The sequence below is a fragment of the Notothenia rossii genome (assembly GCF_949606895.1).
Source record: "Notothenia rossii genome assembly, chromosome: 9".
NCBI lineage: Eukaryota > Metazoa > Chordata > Actinopteri > Perciformes > Nototheniidae > Notothenia > Notothenia rossii.
The window spans coordinates 30505500-30532232 of record NC_136907.1 but is presented as its reverse complement, the minus strand read 5'-3'; the positions used below and the strand labels follow the sequence as shown (position 1 = coordinate 30532232).

General features: G+C 39.9%; 1 protein-coding gene across 2 annotated transcripts in view; it reads right to left on the bottom strand.

The window, feature by feature from the left end:
- Nucleotides 1-6644: 6644 nt before the first annotated feature.
- Nucleotides 6645-26733, bottom strand: part of clmpa (CXADR like membrane protein a) — a 90577-nt gene continuing 70488 nt past the window's right edge. For both annotated transcript variants that reach the window (XM_079650733.1, XM_079650732.1), the window contains 6 exons: nt 25094-25251; nt 24161-24359; nt 14224-14391; nt 13236-13358; nt 10766-10907; nt 6645-10387 (listed from right to left, as the gene is read on the bottom strand). In XM_079650733.1, coding sequence (XP_079506859.1) covers nt 10012-10387; nt 10766-10907; nt 13236-13358; nt 14224-14391; nt 24161-24359; nt 25094-25251 — 1166 coding nt within the window. In that variant the 3' untranslated portion in view covers nt 6645-10011. The remainder of the gene's footprint in view (nt 10388-10765; nt 10908-13235; nt 13359-14223; nt 14392-24160; nt 24360-25093; nt 25252-26733) is intronic.

Here is a 26733-nt window from a genome sequence, read left to right as displayed (position 1 = left end):
GGATGAATGATGTGAAATATAATCAAGTGTTGAATCAGACTTTTGTTCCACCTGGAGTAAATTCACAAGCTACCCTGCAGTATACAAAGTCATTCAAACTAGCTGCACCTTTACCAGCTTTGAGAACACTTTCATGATCAATCATTATAAAACATATCATATCTATTATTCTGAAATGGACCAATCTGCACAATGACTACTTTTACTGTCGCTACTTTAACTATATTTGGATGATAATACTTTTGTACTTTTACTTGAGGAACATTTTGAATGCAGGACTTTTACTGAAACAGAGTATTACACTCTGGTACTTCTACTTTTACTCAAGTCCAAGATCTGAGTACTTAATAAAACACTTGGGTCACAGGTTCCTCAACAATGCAACATTTAAAAATATAACACATAAAACAAACAAAAAAGGTAAAAATAATGCAAGCTCAGGCATCACATACATCTCCAGGCAGAGTTAGAGTGAACTCACTTGACCCTGTGGAAGGCCAGCCTCCTCCTCAGAGATGACACCCGAGGGTGACAGCCCCGCTTGACCCCTACACCGCTCTGCACCATCGTGACCCGTTCATTAACCTCAGTTTCACTTTCTAACGCTCACTGGATGGGCCAGGACAGACAGACATCCTCTTCCTCGGCTTCTTTAAGTGGAACCTCTGGTTTCCTCTTCCTCTCACTCCTCACACACTTTAATTTGTTTTGTTATGCACCTCCCTCCTTCCCCTCTCTTCCAGCCATACCAAACCCTCTCCCCTCTCCCCCTCCCTCCTCCTTTTCAAGTGACCCATTTTTCGAGGCCGTCCATTTTATTTTCGATTCGCACCTGCTCACATTCTGCACAGTTGCAGGTACACTGCTGTCCTCCTGCAGCCCACAGGAGACACTGCATCTGTCACAGGGAACATCATTCATCATGAGCTCTCAACCTGTGTGTGTGTGTGTGTGTGTGTGTGTGTGTGTGTGTGTGTGTGTGTGTGTGTGTGTGTGTGTGTGTGTGTGTGTGTGTGTGTGTGTGTGTGTGTGTGTGTGTGTGTGTGTGTGTGTGTGTGTGTGTGTGTGTGTGTGTGTGTGTGTGTGTGTGTGTGTGTGTGTGTGTGTGTGTTTGTGTGAATGCATGCATGTTTTAGCTGTAATAGTCCATATTAGGATGGATCCTTTGTTATCCTCACAGTGGGGACCTTTTTATTGTTACAGCAAAGGAACAGTGCAGATACAATGTTTAAAAAAAATAAAGAAACAAGATTGCAGCATTACAAAATAGTAAAAATATAAAAGTATGAAATGAGCCAATATCAAAATTAATAAATTGTAAACAAAACAAATACGTGTATATTGCACATTGCAGTGTCATTATAATTTTACACGAGTATGGGTATTACACAATTGTACCTATTATTTTCTTAGCAATGCTTACCATACTTAGGGCGACTGTGGCTGTGAGGGAGTGTGGTCGTCTTTCAACCAGAAGGTTGTGGGTTCGATCCCAGCCCATGCAGTCAACATGTCGATGTATCCTTGGGCAAGATACTTAACCCTGAGTTGCTCACGATGGCATGGCCAACGGTGTGTGAATGTGTGTGAATGTTAGGTCCTAAGGTACACTGCTCTGTATGAATGGGTGTGAATGGGTGAATGACATGTAATATGTAAAGCGCTTTGAGGGGTCTTAAAGACTGGATAAAGCGCTATATAAGTACAGTCCATTTACCATTTACTTCACTGATTAAATGTACCTTCATGTCAGAAGGTGAACAAATGGTGCAATACAGTATCATTAAATATGTTTGTTTAAAAAAAATTGCAAAAAGTAATTGCAAGGTACTTTCTAAATATCAAATTATAATCATCTGTTCTAGGACCCCTCTTTGCACACACATGGATATTCAAGCAAACAAATAGGGCTGTAGTACACACACATCTTGTGGACGCACAAAACACACTTCAAGAGGCACACAACAGCAGCAGTAAGCACATTTGCATAAACATAAATCATTAACCTACCTTCATTTCCACCAGAGGAGACGTTGAAGGCAGCCATCCCATAAATAAATGCATCAGCTTTAGTGACTGCTGCACACTTGGCACAGCTCAGCAGCACGACATTAAAATCTCTAAGAACCACTGAACTTCCCCTTTAAAATGTTTGGTCGTATTCATATTTTATATAAATGGCCAACCTTTAGAACGGGACAAAGTAAAAGTATAAAATATAACATAATTTCTTTGAAAAGGTAGAATGAATGCCTGAGAGATACTGGGTTTCATTACATCTTAGCATAGAGGTTTAGAACTTAATGAAGACTCAGAGTCCTTATTTTTATTGTTGTAGTTATATCTACTTCTTTTAGATATTTAAGATACATAACCAGGAGTTGCTCCAGATGGCTCCAAATCCACACACTGTGTGTGAATGTGAGTCTCCCTAAGCAGATGGCATCTTACATGGCTCTGTGTATAAATGTGGGAATGCTGAATTGTTAAAAACAATTGAAATCGTCACAAGACTGGAAATGTGATATATAAATGCAATCCATTTACCCTTTACTGAGAAAAACTACCGGGACATGACCTCGGTGTCCTCAGTAATTCTATCTGTTTAATGATACACGCTCCAGCACTCAGGTCCATGTTCCACCTGATCGATGTGTTCCACACACTTATGCTGAATCATTACTGATTACTCATCCGGATCGCTAAAATGCAGCTCTCTCACTTTTCCTAAAAAATCCCCCAAATATTTACACAATAGAATTCAGTGCAGACCAAACATTTCTGATCAACTCTGCTGTGTGATGGTAAGCAAGATCTCTTCCTGATCCCTCTTCCTGTTTTATACCATAAATAAACCTTGTGCTGTTCATGTCCATCGATCCAGTGTCACATTCAGTTGACGGCAGGGCTGAGGGTTGAATAGTTGCGTGTCTTACTCTTTGAAAGTCGTCATGCAATATGTTAAAATGAGTTTGCTTCGTAATATGATAAAATAATGTTAACACGCATGGCTCATAGTTTGTACATCTGGGGCAGAAGAGACTTGTCTGCCAATGAAGCGACCATGTTCCTCTGTTTAAATAATTACACTGTTTAGAAATCACTACCTGCTGTTGGAGTCCTTTAACCTGGAAACAACTAACATGCTACTTGAAAAAATGAAAGGCTTAATATGAAGATTACTTCAACGTGTTGACTAAGTAAATTATATCTATACTGGTGTTTATTCCAGTTGAAGTATCAACTGTAAATATGTCACACAATTCCAACCTGCATGACGTCTTACAGCCTGAGCCGAGAGCCCTGAGGCTCTGTGACACAGAGGAGAGTTTATTGCTCCGAAGCCTTGAACTGCGGCAGGACAGGGAGCTAATGAAACACTGTCTCTTTGGGGCAATGATGTTCATGTTGGCAGGAAATCATTCAGATGCTTCTAAAAGAAGGTTTCTCCTTTCGACATGGCTACTGTGAAATTCTGCGCTGGACATTTATTGGGCTAAATAAATTAGGATAATCCTTTATTAATCTTTAGAGGGAAAATGTATAAATATATTTAAATCTTTATTTGTTGGTTTCAATTTTTTCATGTATTTATACAAATATTTTTAATTTCTTTTTCTTTTTCTTTTTTCTTTTATTGGACATTATACGTTAACTTCACACGTTTTTATAAATATCTTTATTTTAATTCATCTTTTTTTTTTTTTTTTCATATTTTCACTTTACTATGTTTATATAGTTTTATCCTTTTTTTTATTTTATTCTGAGACAAAACCAAATTCTACAGGGATGAATACAATATTCTGAAAACGTGCAGGTAACTGTGATTTTTAGATTTTATATGTGCACTTATTAACTTTGTTTTTCTGATGAAGTAGGGCTCCACATTTAATAACTTTCTTAATAACTGTGTTGTGGCAATAAGCAGTTTGCCAGTCGTTCCTTTGTTTAATGAGCATTTCTGCTGAACTGGAACTCATAATCCTGCTCAGAGAAAGAGTCAGTCACGGTTTTATCACGCTGCAGAGGAGGAACACAAACCAGGGAGAGGCTGGCCAGGATGAAAGCACAGGTGTGAGGGAAAATAGTCGCACACTCAATGATTAAAGAACTTACAAACGTTCCTTCTTTATCAAGCTGTTAATAGCCAGGCAGCTCTGCACTGAGGGTCTGTCCTCAGGCGGGGATTCATGTCCTGCTTCCTGTTACTGAAGTAACTCTGGCTGAATGAGAAGAAAATGGCTGAACCCAGGAGAACATATCTGCCCTCCATGCTGCCATGTTGCTAAATGTCAAAAGGTGACTCATGTACATCCATAGTACCTTATAATAATGAACATTTATACAGCCATATTCATAAATGTAAAAACATTTACCCTTGATATAACCTGATTTATCTGTTAGAAACATTAACACATGTGTTACATTGACCCAAAACAGATTTTGACATTGCAAACTCATTTTTGTACTTGTCACACTGAAAAAATTGAGATATTGACTTTAATTAAACGTATTATGTCAACAGATTTCACATAACTGTATTAGGTGAGTCGAAAGCAATAATATCAAGTTTAAATACAAAATGTTAGGTTCAACTTAATACTATTGCTTTCAACTAACCTTATACAGTACATTTAATTCAAGTCAACGTTTCAGTTTTTTCAGTTTACCTTCTATCTTTTCATCAATATCTCTTGATATTCTAATGATTGACAGTATTCCACTTGATATCATGTTTTATCTGTTTGTATAACTAACAACAATGGTGCAATAGCAGCCCTTCACCACTAGAGACCAACATTAGCTGCACTATGGATATTGAAACTTTAACTCTGGGCAATGAGTATATAACTCAATTGAACAAACCTTGGTCAAACAGATGGCTGAAATATCAACACGTTGGAGGGTGTTTAAGTAAACTTTGCAGATAGTTTCTCTGTTGCCTACTGCATTACGCCCCTTTAACACTCATCAATGTTAGGTCAACAATCAACCTGTCAACATTACCTTGGATACACCATGGATGTTATAATAAGAACACCTCGGCATTATGAACGTGCCGGGCGGCGCGTTCATAATGCCGAGGAAAATAACTCTCAGAATAACGTTATTAGCACATTTTACAACTTGAGGACCGAATGTTTTTAAGGGCTATACAAATGTTCATACTGGGTAGTTTATTTAGTTTAAAAAAAATTATCCAACGATTTACAGATGTCTCTTTCCCAATGTTAGTCAATGGGAAAAAGTATTTCCGAGCCCAGCGACTGATACGGAAGTGTAGTACCGCCATTTGGCCACAACGAATATTTTCCTCAGAGTCCGGCGCACTTCCTGGGGGCTTGGGATACACATGCAGCTGCTGAATAATGGGCGCCTTTGACCTTAAACCTCAGAGTTCAATATATCAGGTCCTGCTGTTGCTTTATGTCATGTTAATGGTTTCATTTTTAATCATTTTTAATCGACAGTGATTTACAGTGAACGTCATACAGTATGTGAAAGATTATTTTTTTCATAATTCAATTAAGTGATCTACTTTGGATATGTATATATATATATATATATATATATATATATATATATATACATATATATGTAAAAAATATTATAGAAAGAAATAAAGAAAAAAACCGTCATAACAACAATATACGTAAGTCTGCAGTTAGATGAAGAATACCACTTCAAATAAATGAAGTTTGGCGATATCAGCCTGCTATATCAACATTTTTCATGTGTGATTATGCCACAAAACTACTTGGTTAGATTTAGGAAAAGGATCAGCAATTACTCAAGTTTTAAGGCATACTGTAGGACCAAGCTATTCAAATTGCCTTCCGGTTTCACACAGGTTTTTATTGGTTAAATTCCTTTGTCTTTAGAGAATAAGCAGAATAGAGCCCTTACACAGCTTTTTCTTAGATGCAGTACCCTTTGAATCTGTGTCTCAGTGGAGCAGTATGGTTTATATAGCTGGGTGGGGTAAAAATCTAACAAAGATTACATTTTTTGACCAAGAAAAAAACTAGGTCCATGTATAGTCTTTAAGAAGCAGTTGAAATCTCTGGATGAAACTCAGTAGACCTGCAGTTAAAAGTGTCTCACTATTCAACACTCATCAAGTTCAACATTGAATGTCATTATGGCCAACTTTAATATTCAAGATTTACATGTGGTAATCTGAGTTCAACAGGACAATTTCCTGTCGTATTCCATCCTGCAGTATTATGTACTCTTATGTAGAAGCATCCATTAATACAGCACAGAGCTGCATGGCTGCTTCTGATAAAACCACGACAGTTTCTCTCACTGCACAGGACTGTTGCTTCCAGTCCAGTAGAAATGCCGATTCAAAAACAATTAATTGGGAAATTGCTTATTGTCAGAGTATCCTGCCATCCAGAGAAGACCATTCCTGTTAAAAGATGCTGCTACATCAAACTAGCCCATGAATCATTTCCAGGATGCTGAAGAGCAGTCAGAATGTATTTTATTTCCATCCAACCATTTGTTTAGGCCCAGTTATTGTCTGATAAGCAGAGCAAGCTCCTTTATTTAATAGTAGCCACTTAAAAACACAAACTAGGCAGACTGTTAAAAGGAAAAGTGTGTTTTGTGCCAGGAATAAAGACAGTAGCTCTCTGTGTATCTCCATTCAAAGTTTTATTTTTTATAAAAGAACAAAAGAAACAAAAAAACAGCACTGAGTTTCTGTACAAATATTACTCTTTCACCCAAGCAGAGGACTATATAAATGTCTTTTTTGTTCAAGCCCACATCAAAATAAAAGCCTGATATTAATATCATAAGAGACAGTGTCCCCTCTCCTGCGGTGTGTTCACTGTACAGTGAGGACTTTCATATTTACATAAAGAAGTTTCAAGAGGGTACAAATAACTTTGTGGTGAATGCATACAATAAACAAATCCAGAAATGGAAACCAAAAAATATAGATTTATGAATTTACAGATGAATTTCTATGACCATTATATTTTATATCTAAAGGAGTATCATTTATATTCTATATAAGCATTGAGGCAACACAATAATACAATTCTTCCTATAGTTTAGTATCTGTAACATGCATATAACCATCATTCCTCAGCTTTTATTGGTGGATTTTACCCCATAGATTTCTAATAACTTTACATTGTAGGTATCGTAGGACCCCCGGAGGCCCCATTGCATTGATAATGGTGCTTCTTTCCAGTTAAAATGTACATGAATAGAGATATGAGCCTGTAGGTTTTCAACAGAACAAAAGACTATCACTGAAAATGTGACGAATTCCTAACCTGAAGGGCAAAAAGAGAGAAGTTGAAAAAGTTTAATCTTGCGGACCCCTGCACAGCTAAATGTAGGATTGTCTGTTTGTGAAAAGACATAAATAGTCATACACATCCCCCTAATATAACATCAAACAGGTGTGTGGGGGGGATCTGGGGCTATTCAACCCTCTGAAAAGCCATTCTGATGGAGTGTACTGGCCCCTTAACACGTATAATTGTAAATAAGCAAAAGAATATCCACAGAGAAAATTTGGCATCTCTATCTAGCTTCCTTTTAATGGCCGATGTCTGGAGTGATGAGTTGGAGTTCATCCAGTTAGGATGACGCATCTTATTCTTGCTAGGTTTTATCCAAATGTGGTACTCCCAGTACATCTTCACTAAATGTGTGTTGATAGGGAAAGATGGAAATAATACCTCTTGAAGGTCTATGAAAAGTAGAGAAAAACTATTATTTCTGTGTGAATATCCTTGAAACTTTAAAAGAGCTAACACAGCCTCCAGTTCTGGCTTCCAGTTGTTGATGTATGTGTGTATGAATATGTTGAGTACCATTACAACATATTCTGTGAAATAGAAGTGATGTACATCCGTTTCATCCAATGATATTTTTCTGCTTAACTTCAGTGAATGCAATCCTTTGGCTATGGAAAAAGGCTTTTTTTGTTCCTAAATATTGATTGAATTGCTTTCTCACAAAAAAAGCTAATGTTTAATCTAAACTTTACTGAATGCAGTGGAATGTTATAAATACTTTCAGTGATCACATGCACTGAAGTTGGAAAAAGAAGTAGACGCTACTAAAAGCAGTATTCCTATGCTCATCAGTCTTAAGGTGGGCTACGTTTAAACAATCACTCTACAGTCAGAGGTGTGGTAACACCAGCATAATCTGATATTAGGTCAAATGGAATCATACGTGTCTAAGGCCCCGTCCACACGGAGACGAAACGGGTGTTATCCGCGATAGTTCTTTATCGTATGGACGGTTCGTCCACACGAGGCCGTAACGGAACCGCGGAAACGGGGTCATCCAACGATAACGCATCCCAAAGTGGCAAGGTCCGGTAACATAACGCTTGCGGCACCGTGTGTACGCCCCAAACGATCATAGCCCCGCCTCTCCCACCTCTCCTGCTCACCCCGCGTCATTGCTGATGCGTTTCGCAACAACAATGGCGGATCACAGGGTTGCGTTCGTGCTCCAGACGCTACTGACCATGATAAAGATTTTAGGGCAACATTTACAGCCGTGTGGACGGGGCCTAAGTCATTAGACAATAACTTTGGCTTGGAACTCTACAGTTACAAAGCTCTGTCCTTGGATGAATGTTATCTATAACATCAGCCACCATGCAAATAATCAAGATCAGCGTCATGGGAGAAGAGCAAGATGGTGGTGAGAATCACAAGACTAGTTGAAAGGGGAAAAGGGATAAAAGGCAGATTACGCATTGAAGGGAAGGAATGTGATTGAAGACTGAGGAACGGAGAAGGATCAGTATTGTCCTCTGCTGAATGGAAGATGAGGCACAAGGGCGGGATATATTCTATGTGCGGCTGTCTGTCTGCGGGCTGTGGGTGGTATGCAGGAGGTCAGATATAAATGGAGCCCTCCCAGCTAACGTACATTAACTGATTAGTGTTATCCTCCCTGTGAAGGATTTGCAATGTGCTGTCAAAAGAACTGTTTGATCATCACAACGAGCATGGACATGACCAAAGGCACTCTTTAGAGATCATTATTTTAGTTATGTATTAAGAGTGCACAAGGTAATTTACTCTCAATATAAATGATTCAATGAGTGATATAATACTCAACTGAATTCAAAGCAAAGATTTTAACATGGGACTAACTTAATGCTGAGAAAAACACTGTATATAACACATATCATATAGCATCACATTCATACAGTTTTATACTCTTGGATTAAAAAAGAAGTTATACTTTACACAAAAATGAGCAAATAAAAACATAAACCATCACAATGTGGCACTTTCGCAGTCAGGCCTTTACCTAACCCTGTAACAATCAAAAATATAAGTGCTCAATGATCCTGAACATTTACTTCCCCCAAAAAACACACACACTCTCTGAACTCTCTCCGACATGGAGGGTATGAATAGTGTCCCATATGAATCTACACTTAAACTACACTGAAACTGGGAGATGTGCACAAGTACATGATTCATCAGAGGAGGCGGTGAAGTAGGGAATCATGTATGTCCTTACTACAATATGTGTCACATGTATGGATGGATATGTGAAATGTCCAGATAAAGTCTGTTTATACAATCAGACACATTCATCCGGTTTATATACTGTAACAAGGTACGGTTAAACTACTTTCATCAGTTCAGTCACTTGCAACAGGTGTAAAGTGGTGTATTGTATGTAAGAAGGTCTTCAAGATTGTTCCTTTTTTCTATTCCCTTTGGAACTAACCTTTTCATGTGTATCTGTGAACAGTTGACTGCAAAAAGAACGAAGTAGTAATCTAATAATTTTATCAAATGTCACTCTGGCTCACGCTTTTGACTTCACCTTATTTCATAAACTCATCCCATTTGTTCGTGGTTCGATCCCCTAATTTAATGTCCACTAGAAAGCAAACGGTGAAAATTGATCTAAATAATATAATTATGAGAGTCTAACTCTTGGGTTCAGCTATAGTGGCAGTGTCCTGAGGCTGCCATGGTCTTTTCTTCTGTGTCACATCTTCTACACAGTCTGGAAGTCCTTGCTTTGGGCAGGGATCATGACAGGAGTGGCCCCCATGCGGCTCAGGTTTGCAGGACTCAGTTTAGGGGGGGGGCTGGGCTTGCTGTTGGAGGTAGAAATGGAGGTTGGTGTTGAACGGGGTTCGGGAGTCTTGAGAACGGACTGAGTGTAGCCAGGTGGAGACTGTGGGAAGTTTGAGGCATGACAGTTTTCTTTGAGCGCCGCCACAGCAGGAACACAGGCTCGCTGGCCTCGGAGCCCCATGTTGTGCACCATGGACTGAGTGGAGGAGGTGCCTGAGCGAGAGCTGCCAGAGCGGGATGAAGACAGGGAGTTGGGCTTCACCAGTTTGGCTTTGGGAGCCTCTGCATCCTCCCTGAAATGACCACATGGTTGCATGATTTCCAGTTATCACATGCACAATCTCAAGTTATGTGTTTATGAAGACAATAGAAGTTTGTTTGCTTTCAACCCTCTTTTGGCTGGCTACATTATTGATAGGTAGAGACCCCCAGCAGCCTGCATTATTCATCCGGACACTTGCAAATTGCTAACAGTGATTGTTGAGGTTGTGTATGCAAACAAAGAAATAACTAATTGAAAACTAATTATGTTTTAACAAATGGTGCTAACATTTCATGCAGCATTTAGGGAATCATCTCCATGAAGTTCTGGTTGCCCACTTTTGGAACATGGGCAGTCGGACACTTCACTACTCCAGAAGTGCTTTGATGATAGTGCTAAAAGAGTATACCTGATTTCATTTGGGGTCTCTTCTTCTTCATATTTCTTGTTATCCTTTTTTCGAAACACCAACCAGACGATGAGGATGATTAGGAGGACCCCAAAAGACACGCCAACCACCGCCCCTGCTACCACACCCATTCCCCTTACATCTACACACACACAAACACACAAAACACACACAGACAGAAAGTTTGATTAGAAAGAGTATATTGACATTAGGCCTAGAAGGGAAATTGATATTTCTATATCCGCCTTATATAAATAATGGCTGCAATCCTTCTGTGTTGCTATATTTACAGATCTAACCAAGGCATTTGATACATTAAATGGGCCCATGTTAACTAACTTCCTGAATAAGGTTGGTACCAGTTGTAAAGTTGCCAGTTGTTTTCAGAGTTGTTTAACTGATTACATGACATTTGATCAGTTTGGTTTCTGATCCTGTTGTGATACAGAAGGGGGTTCCCCAAGGATCTATCGTGGGGCATCTAGTTTTTCCATAATGCATACATATTTGTGTCTACATAAAACACTCAATGTAGCATATGTATTCTGATGATACGGTGCCGCATTGCAGCATGCTTTGAATCATTTGAAACTGCTTTTAATGCAAACTAAATTAATACTACGTTCATTTTTTACACCTAGGAATACTAAGGAAAATTCCCTCTCTATTAGCACCCTAAATTTAAGACAGGAATAAACCTGTAATCAGACTACAGTGATAGCATTTAAAGAATTGCTTGTCACACTACTTTGGCTTTACTTTGCCCTCTTTCTCATGCTGCTTTGTGATATATGTCAAACTCAATCTACAGGATTCATTACTGTCCATTGGTTGGATTGTCTTTACTTACGACTGTACGCACAGGTCTTTACTTACCAAGCACAGGAATCAACACTGGTATAATTCTTAAGTAAAGGCCATTCTGGGCAGGTTATTAATTCACATTACGAACGAAATACCTATGATCTTCAATCCAATAAATGGCTGGGCTTGAAAGTTCTATGTGTGGACTGACAATGAAGAAGGGGTCTTCCTTAGCCCTTTGTCTCAAAATGACCTCCAGAATACACTCACACTAGAAACCCTCATCTCTCTGGACACTTTTAAGTGAAGGTTGGCTGAGGTTTTTGTCACAGTGTTCTTGTTCTCTTCTTAATGCATCATCTATGCATGTGAAATGTTTTACTGTAACAAAACTGTCTTCTTCGTCAGATCGCTATTGTAAGAGAGATTTCATCAAAATCAGTTTTATCTGTTTAAAAAACCGTTCAATTAATTAATTAAATATTAGAGACATACTTTTAAAGAATCCTTTTTTCCCAGAATTGTAAAAAGCAGAAACAGATTGGACCTCATGTCCCAATAAATACACTTTTATTTGCTGGTGCTTTACTTCCTGACATCCCGCCTTTAGAGGTCTTTGGGCTTAGTGTCGTACCACTTGGGGTAAACTGGTGATTGAGTTGGTGATTGATGGATCTAATCAATAGTAAGGGCAGTAAATCATGCAGGTGACAGCAGCAGTTTGCAATATAGCTGTTGTTTATGGCGAGTGGTCGCCAGTCGTATACAGTACTATATTTACAAGACTACCCTTGAGGGTCCTAAAATGATAAAATTGGCTAAATCAACAAGTCCTTTTGTAAGATATTGTTAGATTAGCGCGCGTTCAAAACAAACCCGCTATTTTCTTAAATAGGATTTAATCAGGTTTGCTGATTAAATCCTATGACATCCAAAACAATCTTGGATTTTACATTCCAATGATTATTTCAGTAGCTTTGATCAGTTTACTGTTGTTAAAGTTATTATTGTCTATGGGGTTTTAGATTAATTTCAGTCGTCACATGTCCATATCTTCCAAATTGGTTGAGATCAGCCTGGAAGATAAGCTCCTGAAGTTCCATGAAAACAAATCAAATCTTCAAATCTTAGTGTAGTTATATTGTCTAGAAATGATTAAAAAACATATAATAGAGCAATACATTGGGTGACATGTTCATTCATTACCATAAACACAGAACACTGTAGTTTATTTTAACTAAAGTGCACACTTTCCTGCTGCCTGACTAGATCATTACACCTGTATTATTCCACCACAGAAAATAGACCCCACAAATAACTCTTTTGAGAAATAAACTAAATATTTGTGAAGTATTTTAAATGATTTATTTATGTCTTTCCCTGGTCTTTCTTGACAATAAGAAAAAAATATCCTCGCCCTTATTTTTGAAATGTCATTGTAAGTACGACTAAATATGGTGGGGCGTAAAGTTTAAAGTGCTTCCAAAACCTGACTTTTAGTCAGCCACGCATTGATTTGGTGAAATCGCAGGTGATGATTATTTGTAAAAATCATTTGTTGGTTTTCAGATGCTGCGTAAACAATGGGTGTGAAAGCTGCATCCTTTTCTGAATGCACATTTGTGGATGTATTGTTGTTTCAGTGTTCACTAGGGTTTCCACTCACAGTGCAGCTTGACCTCCACCATGCAGCTGTCTTCTCCCACATCGTTGCTTGCCGTGCACTTGTAGACCCCGGTGCTCTCCTTCGTCAAGTTCTTCAACGTCACAATCTCTGGGTTTTTCAAATCTGATTGTACCAAAAAGGAAAAAAAAAGTATTCATTGGGTGTATTCATTTCCTGGTCTAAAAGACTGAATGTGTTTTGAATATAATGCTAATTGAGTTAACAGAGCTGTCTGACTGATTCTGACTGGTTTTGTCCCCTTTTGAAGATATATACTGTATGTTAATGACTAGCCAGAAGAACCATCAATTAAAAAAGAAAAAAAATGAGGGGACAGAACCTCTATTTAACCTATAACAGTTGACTGCCCCCGAGTCAGCAGAAAAAGCAATAAAGTCAAAGAGCTGAAATATGTCCGCACAGTCCAGCGATCTCAAACTGAATCCCTGTCCACCAGTGTTTTTGCCTTCAAAGCTGATAAAGAGAGACACTCCACACTCAGCTGATAAATCACAACCCTTTCACTACTACAAATCTGTCACATTGCCTAGTTTTCTCTCTTTCTTTTTCTTTTTTGCTGAAGCATTTATTTTGGATTGAACTCTGAGATTTTAAACAATGCAAGATGAAATACAATTTCTGATACAAAAATTAAATTCCAGAAATAATATTCCTGTTAAGCTAGTTCAAGTGCTGTCTTATAGCAAACCAGGGCTGTCCCAATATATTTCCCCAACATTTCTGGCATGCATGTTTGTTTATTTAGTTTTTGCAGTATTGTGTGGTCAGTAGTTTATTGTGTGTAAAATGTATGTTTTGGTGTCGTGCATTCCTATATTATACATTTAAAAGCCCAACTTGGTACAGGAGTTGAAAATAGGCAATAGATAAAAACTGTCTGTGCTTGACATTACAGAGCTGCTGCAAATTGTCCAAATCAAATCAAAATACCGTCAAATAGAACCTACAGACGTGTTAGCAGACTTACCCACTAGGGCCATTGAAGGCAGCTTCCCACCATATTTGCCCTTGTCCATAACCCTCTCCCATTTGTAGTGGAGGGGATCAGAGCCGTCCGCAGACTTGCAGCTCATCTTGACATCCCCCCCCTCCAACAGTTTCCCCTCCATCCAGCACCGCGGCTTGGACGGCTTTACTGCAGAGAGACAATCAGATACAAGCACAGATATTCTTACACAATGTCTCCTCAGCTCGTTTACCAAACAAGATTGGTGCTCTCCACAGGGGGCTGAAGCATAATGAGACTGTATGTAAGTGGAGATTTGTGTTTATTAGATTTGTGTTGCACTACATCCTTGTATATTATGTTTGATGCTAGATTTATACTTGGACTTCTGTTCATAGTGGGAAATACATAACTAATTAGTCCTGTTAGCCATACAGGGCTTCCCTCAGCTGATCAGTTCTAAATACGATAAGATAAGATAACATGGACCTTTAGTTCAGTTGTACAAGCAGCAACAGGGTAAGTGTGAAAAACAGGACAGCAAAGATTCACACAGATTCATAAAATAAAAAATTAAATCAAGAAATGTTTTTTAAATAATAATGATAATAATAACAGACTATGAAAGGAGATGAGTAAAAATAAGAGTAAAGTAACTGTCAGCATATATACATATTTGGGCATATACATTTTGAAGTATGAAATGAGTTAAAGTGACAAGTGAAAATGGACATCTGTACATATAGTGACATATCTATCTAAATAGTTGGTCTACTACTAATATATTAACATGGTTTGTGGAAACAGTGTATATTTATGTCCAGTGATTTAAAACAAAAATGTTTTTACATTATTGACCCCTTGTTTTGCATTCTGATGGCTACAGGCACAAAGGACTGTCTGAGGCGCTTGGTGCCGTGTCGTGGAGGGATGAGTCTGTGGCTGAACGTACTCCTCATCTTCACAAATACGATCTTCAGTGTTGACATCAAGAGGTTGTTACCTAATAATGTTGGTCTCAAAGTGGAGCTTAAGGTAGTTTTCTCCAACGTGTCAAGGCAACATGGGCAGCTTTGGAGGTCTACCATCGTTCTTTTTTGTAGCGTTTTATTGTTGAGTTAAGTGAATACATCTGAGCAATATTGCAGTGGTGAGGATCAGAATCAGAGGGGCTTTGCTTGGGACAAGGACAACAATAAAGGATGTTTTACAAGTCCATTTACAGCAGTGGAATTGGTTTATTTAAAAAAAAAATCTGAGATAGGTCAGGTTGTGACAGTTTACTTGTTTAGGTTCTTTGGGGTGCCAGTCAGGTCTCTCTCCTGACGTTTGAGATTTGGCTAGTCAGTCAGTTTTAGTAAGTCTGCACAAAGCTGTAAACATCTCACTGCAAACACCCAACATTGAATGACATTAGAAAATATAAGAAAGGACACAACTCAAAATTATAATCACAAATAGCAAGTGTATTTTTGAATACCCCACAAACAATCAAACAATTAGTCTTCCCACAGTTCAATGTTAAATCCAATATGTTCCACTTCGGGTTTTCTTCAAAATAAATAAAACAGTCAATTTACCACGGGAGAATGTCAGTCATTTTTAGCAATCCAGTCGGTTTTGAAAATCCAGTCCTGGTTTTTAAGGTGGTTGGGAGATGACCGGCTCCTTTCAGTTTTGTAAACAATAATCCGGGAAGTGAAGCGACAGAAGGGTATGATGACGGTGCACGGTGGATCAGACAACGGTAACACGGACTTTAAACGACCTAACTGCTGGTCTCTAAACAGATGAGCGTGTTGCTCCACCGATCACTCTTGCTGCACACACCTTTCCCTTCCTGCTCCGTCTAATTAAATAGGGGAAAAAGGAAATGGAGGCGCCAACCAACAGCGAATCCCTGGCTGGGTGGGCGTTACCGTGAGTGACTACCGGTCACATAAAAACCCCGGTTGTTACACTCCTTCCCCCATGAGAGAAGCCTGACATAGGAAGGCTTTTTCATTTTCCTTATCCCTCCTTATTTTATTTCCGATATTGTTGTTCCAACTTTAAGCTGGAAAACCCACAAAATCCTCTTCATCGCTTTCCTCTTCAAAAATCTTGAGGATACGCTGATGTTGCTTTCTGTCCATCTCTTCAGCAGTGGGAAAGCATGGTTTGATTTGAGCCACATTAACAACACAAATGTTCTCTCCAGTCTCTTCTAGGACCACCTCAAAGTTTAAAGGTCCGACTTGCCTGATGACACGATAGGGACCTTTCCACCTAGGTGCCAATTTGGCCATATAGGATTTATCAGCCCTTGAGTAAGGAGGTGCTTTTATCCACACACGATCCTTCTCTGAGAAATCCACATCTCTTCTTCCTTTGTCATAGTTTATTTTTTGTCTCTGCCTTGCTTTTTCCATGTTGCCGTTTACCATTTTCTGAAACTCGGCTATCTGTTTAGCTGTAGTGTAGGCAGAGGTGTCAGGATCACAGAGATGGGGCTTTAGCTCGACATCCAATGGACCTTTCAAAGGACGACAAAGGTTTAACTCTGCAGGGGTGACTCCTGTGGACTCATGCACCGCTGAATTCAGTGCAAAGCGGAATTCTGGTAAGTATTTGTCCCAAGCTTTGTGTTTTTCTTCCACATAGGAAGCTATCATAGCTTTCACATTCCGGTTAACTCTCTCAGTCAGATTGGTTTGAGGGTGGTACGGTGAGGTCCGTTTCTGCTGAAGGTTCCACCGCCTGCATGTTTCTCCAAAAACAGCTGAAACAAACTGGGGACCTTGGTCCGAGAGGATGAAGGTCGGTACACCCCAGCGAGTCAGAATCTCCTTTGTTAATATCTGGGATACTGCCTCTGCTGTTGCTTTACGAAGTGGAAACATCTCAACCCATCTGGTGTAGTAGTCCACAAAGACAATGAGATAGAGGTTACCACTAGAGCTTCTTGGGAAGGGTCTCATGAGATCAACTCCTAACATCTCCCAAGGTCCATGTACCACAGTCTGCTGAAGTTTCCCTGGAGGTTTTCGGGTCTGAGGTTTTCGGGTCTGAGGTTTGTAGAGCTGGCAAACCTGACAACAACGTACATACTCTCTTACATCAATGCTCATTTTAGGCCAATACACAAGGGCTTGTAGTCTTTTATATGTTTTATATCTTCCGAAATGGCCGGACACAGGATCATTATGATAGTGGTGGAGTAGTTGTTGGCGTAGTGAAGCTGGAATATACACCTGGTGTAACGTTTTGTGAGGTAAGTGCACCACTCTGTAAACTTTGTCCTCCAAAACAGTAAACTTGGTAGTTGCGTTTTCAACGACTTCTCCTTTTTCCATGATTGCATCGTACAGAGTCTGGATGACAGAATCCTCCTGCTGGGCTTTCCAGATGTCCTCATCAGTAATTTGGAGGTTTTTATAGGTGTCCCTCTTGGATCGCAGCACAGCAGCACAGGCTGCAGGTTGTGTCTGGGCATCATCCACGGGAGCTCTTGACAGCGCATCTGGAACTGTGTTGTATTTTCCTTTACGGTACTCCACAGTGAAGGAGAATTCCTGGAGACGGAGAGCCCAACGAATAAGTTGAGTGCTGGTTTTTTGCGTTTTGAAAACCCAGACAAGTGAGGAATGATCGCTCACTACTGTAAAGTGTCTGCCTTCCAAGTAGTACCTCCACTTCTCAAGGGCCCATACGACAGCGAGGCATTCTTGCTCTGCGGTCGAGTAGTTCCGCTCTGCCTGGTTTAAAGTTCGGCTGGCAAAAGCCAGGACCTGCTCTGTACCGAGACCAGTCTGTTGAGCCAAGACTGCCCCCAAACCGACATCACTGGCGTCAGTATAGACGATAAAGGGGAGTTTAAAGTCAGGATGACCCAGGATTGGCGGTGAAACCAGATGTTTTTTTAGAACCTCAAAAGCAGTCTAACATTGAGAAGTCCAGAGGAACTTGGCTCCTTTCCGTTTAAGGGCGTTGAGTGGTTCGGTTAACTGTGAGAATCCAGGCACAAAGCGATGATACCATCCAGCCATCCCAAGAACCCTTTGGAGTTCCTTGATGTTCTGGGGAACAGGGAAGTTCTGTACTGCCTTTGTCTTTTCAGGGTCAACTTCAACACAAACAGAGGAAACAACATGGCCCAGAAACTTCAGAGAGGTTCGGAAAAACTGACTCTTTTTCATGTTGACTGTAAGATTAGCCTCACGTAGCTTGTCTAGCACCGATTGTATATCAGATGTGTGTTTTTCGAAGGTGTCAGAATAGATGATGATGTCATCTAAATATACAAAGCATGTCTTTCCCTGTAGGTCCCAAAGTACTATCCCCATCAGCCGTTGGAAAGTAGCTGGGGCGTTCTTAAGTCCAAATGGCATTACTTTGAACTGATACAGGCCAAAAGGGCATATGAAGGCAGTTTTTTCTCGGCTATCCTTATCCATTTGAACTTGCCAGTAGCCACTGTTGAGGTCCAAGGAAGTGAATACTACAGATCCAGCTAATGACTCTAGTATTTCCTGGATGTTTGGTAAGGGATAGGCGTCAGTGTGGGTAGCTGTATTCATCTTTCTGTAGTCCACACAAAACCTTGGTTTGCTATCCTGTTTTTTAGGCACCAGGACAACGGGAGCGGAAGATGGCTCAATAATGTATTTTTCTAACATTTCTTCTACATGTTCTTTTATGACCTGAAGTTTAGATGGGGACACACAATAGGCCTTCTGTTTGATCGGCATATTGTGGGTGAGGAACATTTTGTGTGTCAGAATATTTGTGTTTCCAAGTTTTTCTGTACAAACATCAGAGTTTGCTTGTAGTCGAAGTAACAGTTGTTGTTTTCCGAAATCATCTACGTGAGAAGTGAGGGTTGCAGCCTGTAGGAGGTCAGGGCATGGTGGTAGATCAACCATGCTACCAGGAGGCACAGCAGAGAAGAAGGCAAGTTGTGGTGAAAAACCTGTACTCTGACTTTCTTTTAAGAACTGATACTGGCGCTTCTTATTGCACTTAAACCAGTAACTGTTCTCTGATACATCAAACTGCAAGCCGGAAAAGAAAATGAAGTCAAGCCCGACCACTGCAGGGAAAGCAAGACTGGAAGCAGGCAGGACGACACAAGGCAATGTAACTGTTTGTGTGTTTAATGTGAGGTCCATATCGCTCCATCCTAACGGCTGTCTTGCTTCGCCATCTGCCAAGTACAAGGGTCCCCTTGTCCAGGGTTGGAGCACATCTTGCTGTCCTTTAATTCCTTTCCATATTTTTTCGTTTACCAGGGTGTAAGATGAACCGGTGTCAAGAATTGCAGTTCCCATCCATGGACCAATGTGCAATGGAACCATCAACTGACAGGAAAGAGTGCCCCCTGGTGGTATTGAAGAAGAGTTGGCAGGAGTAGGTGGTCCTCGGAAACCAAGTGTAGCACGGCCATCATGGGGAGTTTTTGGTTGTTGATATGGGGTTTTCTGAGAAGTAGCCCTGTTAGAGTTCCAGTGCGGGCAGGAATCAGGGGCATGACTTCCCTTACAGCGCCAACAGAACACCTGGGGGGGTCGGTTGTGATTAGGTTGGCTTGGTCGGACAGGGTTTTCTCTGTTAGGAGGCATAGTAGCCGATTTAGAGGCAACATGCTGAGGTGTTTTACTTAGCAAATTCTTTCTTTGTTCATATTGCATCTGGTTCTCCCGGTCCTTCTCCAGTTGCTGACCAAGGCGGACAAGTCCATCGACAGAGGTGACTCTGCTTCTTCTCAGCTGACTGGCCAGTTGGGGATTGATGTTTTTCAAAATCAACTTTATGATCTCCTCTTCATCAATATTTGGTTTCCAGCGCTTGCATAATGACTGGTACATGGAGGCAAAGTCTCTGACGTTTTCACCCTCTCCCTGAACTCTATTGCGCACTCTCTCTGCCAGTTCATCCTCATAGTCTTCTGACAGGAAGGCAGCACGGAACTGGTCATGGAATTCTCTCCAAGTGTGAATTTTATGGCGGCCAACATCCCACCAATCTCTTGCAGTCCTGTGAAGCACATTACGCAGGGTGGCCATAAGCTCCTCATCCGTGAGCGGATTTAGAGCCAGGAAATCATCACACCTTTCCAGATATTGGAGAGGGTCAGGTGTATCATTCAGTTTCCCAAATGATGGAAATTGAAGTTTAACAGGACTCTTTCCCATGAACCTGCTCTCTACTTCCTCATGAATGGTAGACCCCGCAGGTGACCCAAAATTGTCTTCTGACAGTCCAGGCTGTACGGTGGATTGTAATCTGGGGCGGTTTGGAATGGGCAGGGGCTTATCTTCCTGTAAAACCACAGGGTGGGTTTGAACACTTACATGGCCAAATGTGGTGCTAACTTTGGCTGAAGTCATTTCTTCTGACAATGTATCTATAGTTTTCTTGCATTTGGAAAGCTCCTCATGTAGGTTAGTTATGGTAACAGACATTGGGGTGAGAGCAGAACAAAGATCCTTGAGCAGGTCAGTATGATAGTGATTTAACCGCCAGCCAATGGATGCATTGAGCTGTGTTTGCAGATATTCAAACTGCTTATCCATATGTTTGACAACTTCTTGTTGTTTTTCATGAAATAGGCCTGTCAGGGCTTTGCTTACTTGTTCATTATGAGTTGTGATTTTGTTTGTCATTTGTTCCATATTATCCTTTAGCTCCTGGCGATGGTGATGTTGTTCCTCAATCATTTTCTGAAGCTGCTGTTGAATCCTAGAGCCAGAATTATTTACCTCTAAGGCAGAAGTTACTGGTTGAGGTCCTCCATTTCCATCCATGTTGTCTTTTACAGCAGTTTGAGGAGTTAAGGGATTAGCCAACTCTGAGAATCCATTGAGCTCCATGTCCAACAGTGAATATGTTGTGGGAGGAGACTCGTGACGGAGAAGGTACTGTATTTGATGTAGGGGACACCACCAATTCTCCTCCCATTTCCTGCAACAAGGATTCTGAATAAGCAGCCATTTTGTTGTCCTTTGTTCTCTTTTTCCCAAAAATAAAAATAAACAAGGTGTATAGGTCTACTAGCCACAGGCGTGGGTTTCTTTATTTAGTTATTTTCTTTTATCTTTGTCATTCAACAACATTTCGTCTTCGGTCCTATCTGGGATGCCATTTTTTATGTGACAGTTTACTTATTTAGGTTCTTTGGGGTGCCAGTCAGGTCTCTCTCCTGACGTTTGAGATTTGGCTAGTCAGTCAGTTTTAGTAAGTCTGCACAAAGGTGTAAACATCTCACTGCAAACACCCAACATTGAATGACATTAGAAAATATAAGAAAGGACACAACTCAAAATTATAATCACAAATAGCAAGTGTATTTTTGGATACCCCACAAACAATCAAACAATTAGTCTTCCCACAGTTCAATGTTAAATCCAAAACGTTCCACTTCGGGTTTTCTTCAAAATAAATAAAACAGTCAATTTACCACGGGAGAATGTCAGTCATTTTTAGCAATCCAGTCGGTTTTGAAAATCCAGTCCTGGTTTTTAAGGTGGTTGGGAGATGACCGGCTCCTTTCAGTTTTGTAAACAATAATCCGGGAAGTGAAGCGACAGAAGGGTATGATGACGGTGGACGGTGGATCAGACAACGGTAACACGGACTTCAAACTACCTAACTGCTGGTCTCTAAACAGATGAGCGTGTTGCTCCACCAATCACTCTTGCTGCACACACCTTTCCCTTCCTGCTCCGTCTAATTAAATAGGGGGAAAAGGAAATGGAGGCGCCAACCAACAGCGAATCCCTGGCTGGGTGGGCGTTACCGTGAGTGACTACCGGTCACATAAAAACCCCGGTTGTTACAAGGTGGTTTAGAGGACTTACAGTACAAACTGTATACAGGTATGTACCAGTGAATAATTGAGGTTGAATTCATTGTAAAGGAGAGTTGATTTGGTGCTGCACCTCGGGATCATGTGATTATTCCCTGTAAATGCAGTAAAGTCTGCTCTATTTTAACTTTGTTTGTCTACTTTCTCTTAAAAAGGACTAAAACTGTGGCTGGGCCATATGACATATCTTCTTTTACGATATAGGGAATTAAACAATTTACAGTATATCACAATATAGCATTTTTTCAGGTAACTCATTTATTAGTGACTTTATAGACAAACAATTTGTAAATATAGCCCTAGCCTAGTGATAGAAACGAAAATGTAAATGATATGTATGATAGACACTTCTATCTGGTTTTGACAATATGATGTGTACAGTGTGATTTCATATTACGCAGCCCTAACCAAGACCAACTATTTGTTTCTAGAAAGTATCTTTCAGACAGACAGTTCATATAAACTCACGATACACCAAGCAGCACATTTGATCTAGTTCTTAAAAATTATGATTTTCAAGATTTTCTTGAAGTGACTATAACATGAAATCATAACTAGCCGGCAGGACAAAAAGAAGGTGTTAGCATCAACAAGTGGTTGTGGATAAAAAATAGAGAGGGGGGAGCTTTCCCTTCAGGGAGGGCGGCTCTATTGTGTAACTTTCTGACCTTGTATGATTGCAGTCAACCATTTGAATCTTGAGCTGTTGTGACATATTTAGGATGAGAGGGAGACCTGCGACAGCCTCTCAGAACAGTGTTGTTGGCTTTCTTTGCCTTCAGTGCATCACACTTCATCTGCTCATACACAAGAAAACCCACTCTGACAATTCCAATATTCAATCAGCAAAGCGATTTCATTGGCTGTCACCTGCGTCACTGCTCCAATGTTAATCTGACTGCTAGAATTGACTGCAGCTGTAAGTGTCTGAATCACGTTTAATATATAGGAAGCAGATTTGATGTAAAGCACTGCAGACACGGCTGAACTTAATACAAATGCCTTTAGTGCTTTAGTAACTTTTTCCATTTAAAAAAGGATGTACTGTGGGGTGGAATGGCACTGCTGTGAGAAGTGACTTGATGCTTAATGTGTGAAGGTTAAGCTGCCTCTGGGAAACGCAGACTGGAAGGGGATGCAATAAATAATTTAAAAAGGGATAGCAGGACAATCTGCTGGGGTTTGTTTATTCCAGTGATGTATTGGATAGTAAAGATGTTTTCTCTTCTTATGGAACTGTATGCATTATAGATGTACTGCGATCTTTTTCAGATTTAATACCAACAGTTTGAGCAATCAATGAGAGCAGATCGTGAGCAGATCATATGTGTACAGAACAACATGCTGATCATAATACTCTGACATGCCTATGCAGTGTGTGGGATTAAACCACTGCCCCTCTGATTGATAGATTAGCTATCAACCTTCTGAGCCACCACATACACAAAATATATATTTTACATAGGTGAAGGTAGAATGTAAAAAAAATACATTTACTTAGTTGAGCACAATTTTGATACTTTACTTACGTATTTCCATGTTATACTACTTAATTTTTTTCTCCACTACATTTATATAGCCTTAGCTTTAGTTACTCATTACTTTCCAGGTTCAGATTATAAACTAATACATAATATAAATAAACTCATAAAATAACCAGCAGAATTGTATAAAGCAATACAAATTAGCTCCACGTTTACCAACTGCGATTAACACATTAATGCATCAATATTCATATTCCAGTGATTTAATATATGTGATTCTAAAATAGGCTATATACTGTAGGTACATAAGTATATATCTTGATGCCAAAAGCTTTACTTGTTTCAGAGTATTTTTACAATTGAGTGTCTAACTTTCACTTAAGTAAAGAATCTGAGCACTTCTTCCATCTTTAGTTCTTTCACAGATAGATGAGAGTGTCACAGGCCAAATCATCATCTGTATATTCCAAATCACATACTTTGGTCTATCGGAATACTTCATGTACCACATGTACATGTGCTGCACTACATTTAACGCTGTGATTCTAAGAGCTTTCTCCAGTGGTCTAGTGTTGTTCTGTGTTCTCACACCCTTTTTCTTATTTAATGGAAGCTGTCTGACACGTACCCAGCACTATGAGGCTGATGGTGCTCCAGTGGTACTGAGCTCCGGTCTTCACTTTGCAGCTGTACTCTCCTGAGTCTATGAGGGACAGGTCACTGATCACCAGGGACGCGTCCCCCTTTAAGTACTCTCCAGCGAAGGATACCCGGCTGCGCTCCACCTCATTGGGGTCGAACACCCGTCCAGCGAAGAAGGTAATCACCTGGTGGGGGGAGGGAGGGGGGTGGGGGGGAAATAATGGGACAAATATGGTTACATGTGTGTAGATTTTTTTGTTCAAAACTAATTAACACACAAAAAAATTACAGAAATGGTTCAGAATTCTACCAATGTCATGGTTATTCCAAAAAAGTGATGTTTAAAAGAACAACTTTTTTTTTATTTAGAATCGAAAATTGAAAGAATATTTGTTTTTGTTTGTTTATTTTTTAAACACAGATAACAAATAATCAGAAGGTGCTGCTAGTTTTAGATTTTTATAAGGCTAGCTGTTGCTATCTTTAGCAATTTAGCAGCTACATTTCACTTGAAATTCTAAAGACTAGTCATTCTCAAGTACTATTCTCAATAAAAGTCAAATAAATGTTTAGGAATTTAACACCCACGGAATACACAAATGTATTCTCCCTTTGAGACTTAATGAGAAATATGTTCTTGTTTCTTTCTTATTTTTCTTTCATATTTATTTTAAGAGGTGTAGTAGATTTGAGGTCTTTGACCAAAAACGGAGTAATTGGATTACTCACACATTTTACGAGCTAGGCTTTCTGCCCTCCTACTTCAACTAACTTTGTTTTACTGTAACATGATTGTAGGTATCAACAATGCATTACTTTAATACAAAATAAAAAAAAAACTACATCAATGGCACAACCATTTTTTATATGGATTTCCAAACTACAGATTCCATTCTTTCAACTTTGGACAGACACTCACCACTCTCTGCCTGTTGGTGGGCTTGAGCAGCAGCCACTCAATATCCAGCGTGGGGTCGTCCCCCACCCAGAACTGATGGTGGCAGGGCAGCGTGGCGTTGTCCCCAACTACCCTTTTCATCTCCGTCTGGGCGCATGTCCCCAGCACACCCAGCAGAACTGCAGAGAGACCAACACAAGATTAATGTTCACTGCATCGGATACAGTATAGAACGTCAATAAAAGGACAGCTCCAAGTATTCATCAGACAACAAACAGCACAACACAGTTGTGGGTTTTAAAATTCTCAAATGAAAAATATTTTTGACTAAAGCAGTCACTTTGAAACTAGGAATGGAAATATCTGAGCTCATGAGTTGCTCTTGAAGGCCACATTATAGGAATTTTCAATTTGCAGCAAATCACGTAATCAGCACTGTTCTCTTTCACACCAACACACATGTAACAGACTTTATTATTGTAAAAGTACATTTAGTTCTAAGCTGTGCTATTGATATTGCAAACTAAATATAATCTAATACTATAACATGTTATGAGCAAGTTCAGATCTCACTCTGTGTTTCTTCTTCCCTCTCCCACACAAAGAAGAGTTGACTCCAACTCAATTGTCTCTTTAGAATCCCGTACAGTCAGGGCAGCCAAGATAACAGAAACAGAGTTAATAATCATTCCTAACTGGATCATAACATATTGGGTATAGGATTATCTTGCAGATGTTACTGTTTAAAATGAGTCCAAACCCCTTGAAAAAGGCCAAAATGTTTCCTGACAAAGATGATCAATCTTCACAATAACTGTATTTACCAGTACAAATATTTGCCAATATGTCCATGCAATGCATTTGTACATATCAGGAGAATGATAACAAATGAATGCCCTGGATTTAAGATGAAAATGAGGAATCTGTTTACTTAAAATCTTTGAATAAAAGAATCAGGTGTAGTTGCCATATTCTGATGATCATCAAAGGAGGAAACAAATGCTAAGCTCAGGAGATCAAACCAGTGTTCGTGTGATTGGAGGACATTTCAACTACAGTAAATATTTAATAGCCAAACACTTTTCCAGGACAGAGTGCCACCACAGATGCATTTAAAACCCACCCACATCATACAGTACATCTACTTTCAACCATATGTAATGGAGAACTATTTAACACAGACACACACACACACACACACACACACACGTGCACACACACACGTGCACACACACACACACACACACACACACACACACACACACACACACACACACACACACACACAATCCCACAGTATGGCGTAGGTTACACTAATAATAACACAAAAAGGATACACGGGACAATGGGTAAGATCCAGAGGGGATATCAGCTTACGGACAGCAGCAGAGTTATACTGGCACTGCTGCTGGGATGGAATTACCAAGAGCTGAGGATGAAAGCCTGAGCTTCCAATTGTTTCCTCTTTCATTTATTTATCCTTCCTTGGACACCGATCAACTGTAGGGACTGTGATGTCCTGCTGGCTGGACACATTTGTTGGAGAGCAAAAATAGAACAGGGAAACGTGTGTGTGTGTGTGGCCTGGGTACAATTGCTTCTCTGTGTGTATATCAGTTTTAAATCGTGTCTGTTTGTGTGCGTTATTAGCAGTTGATCTA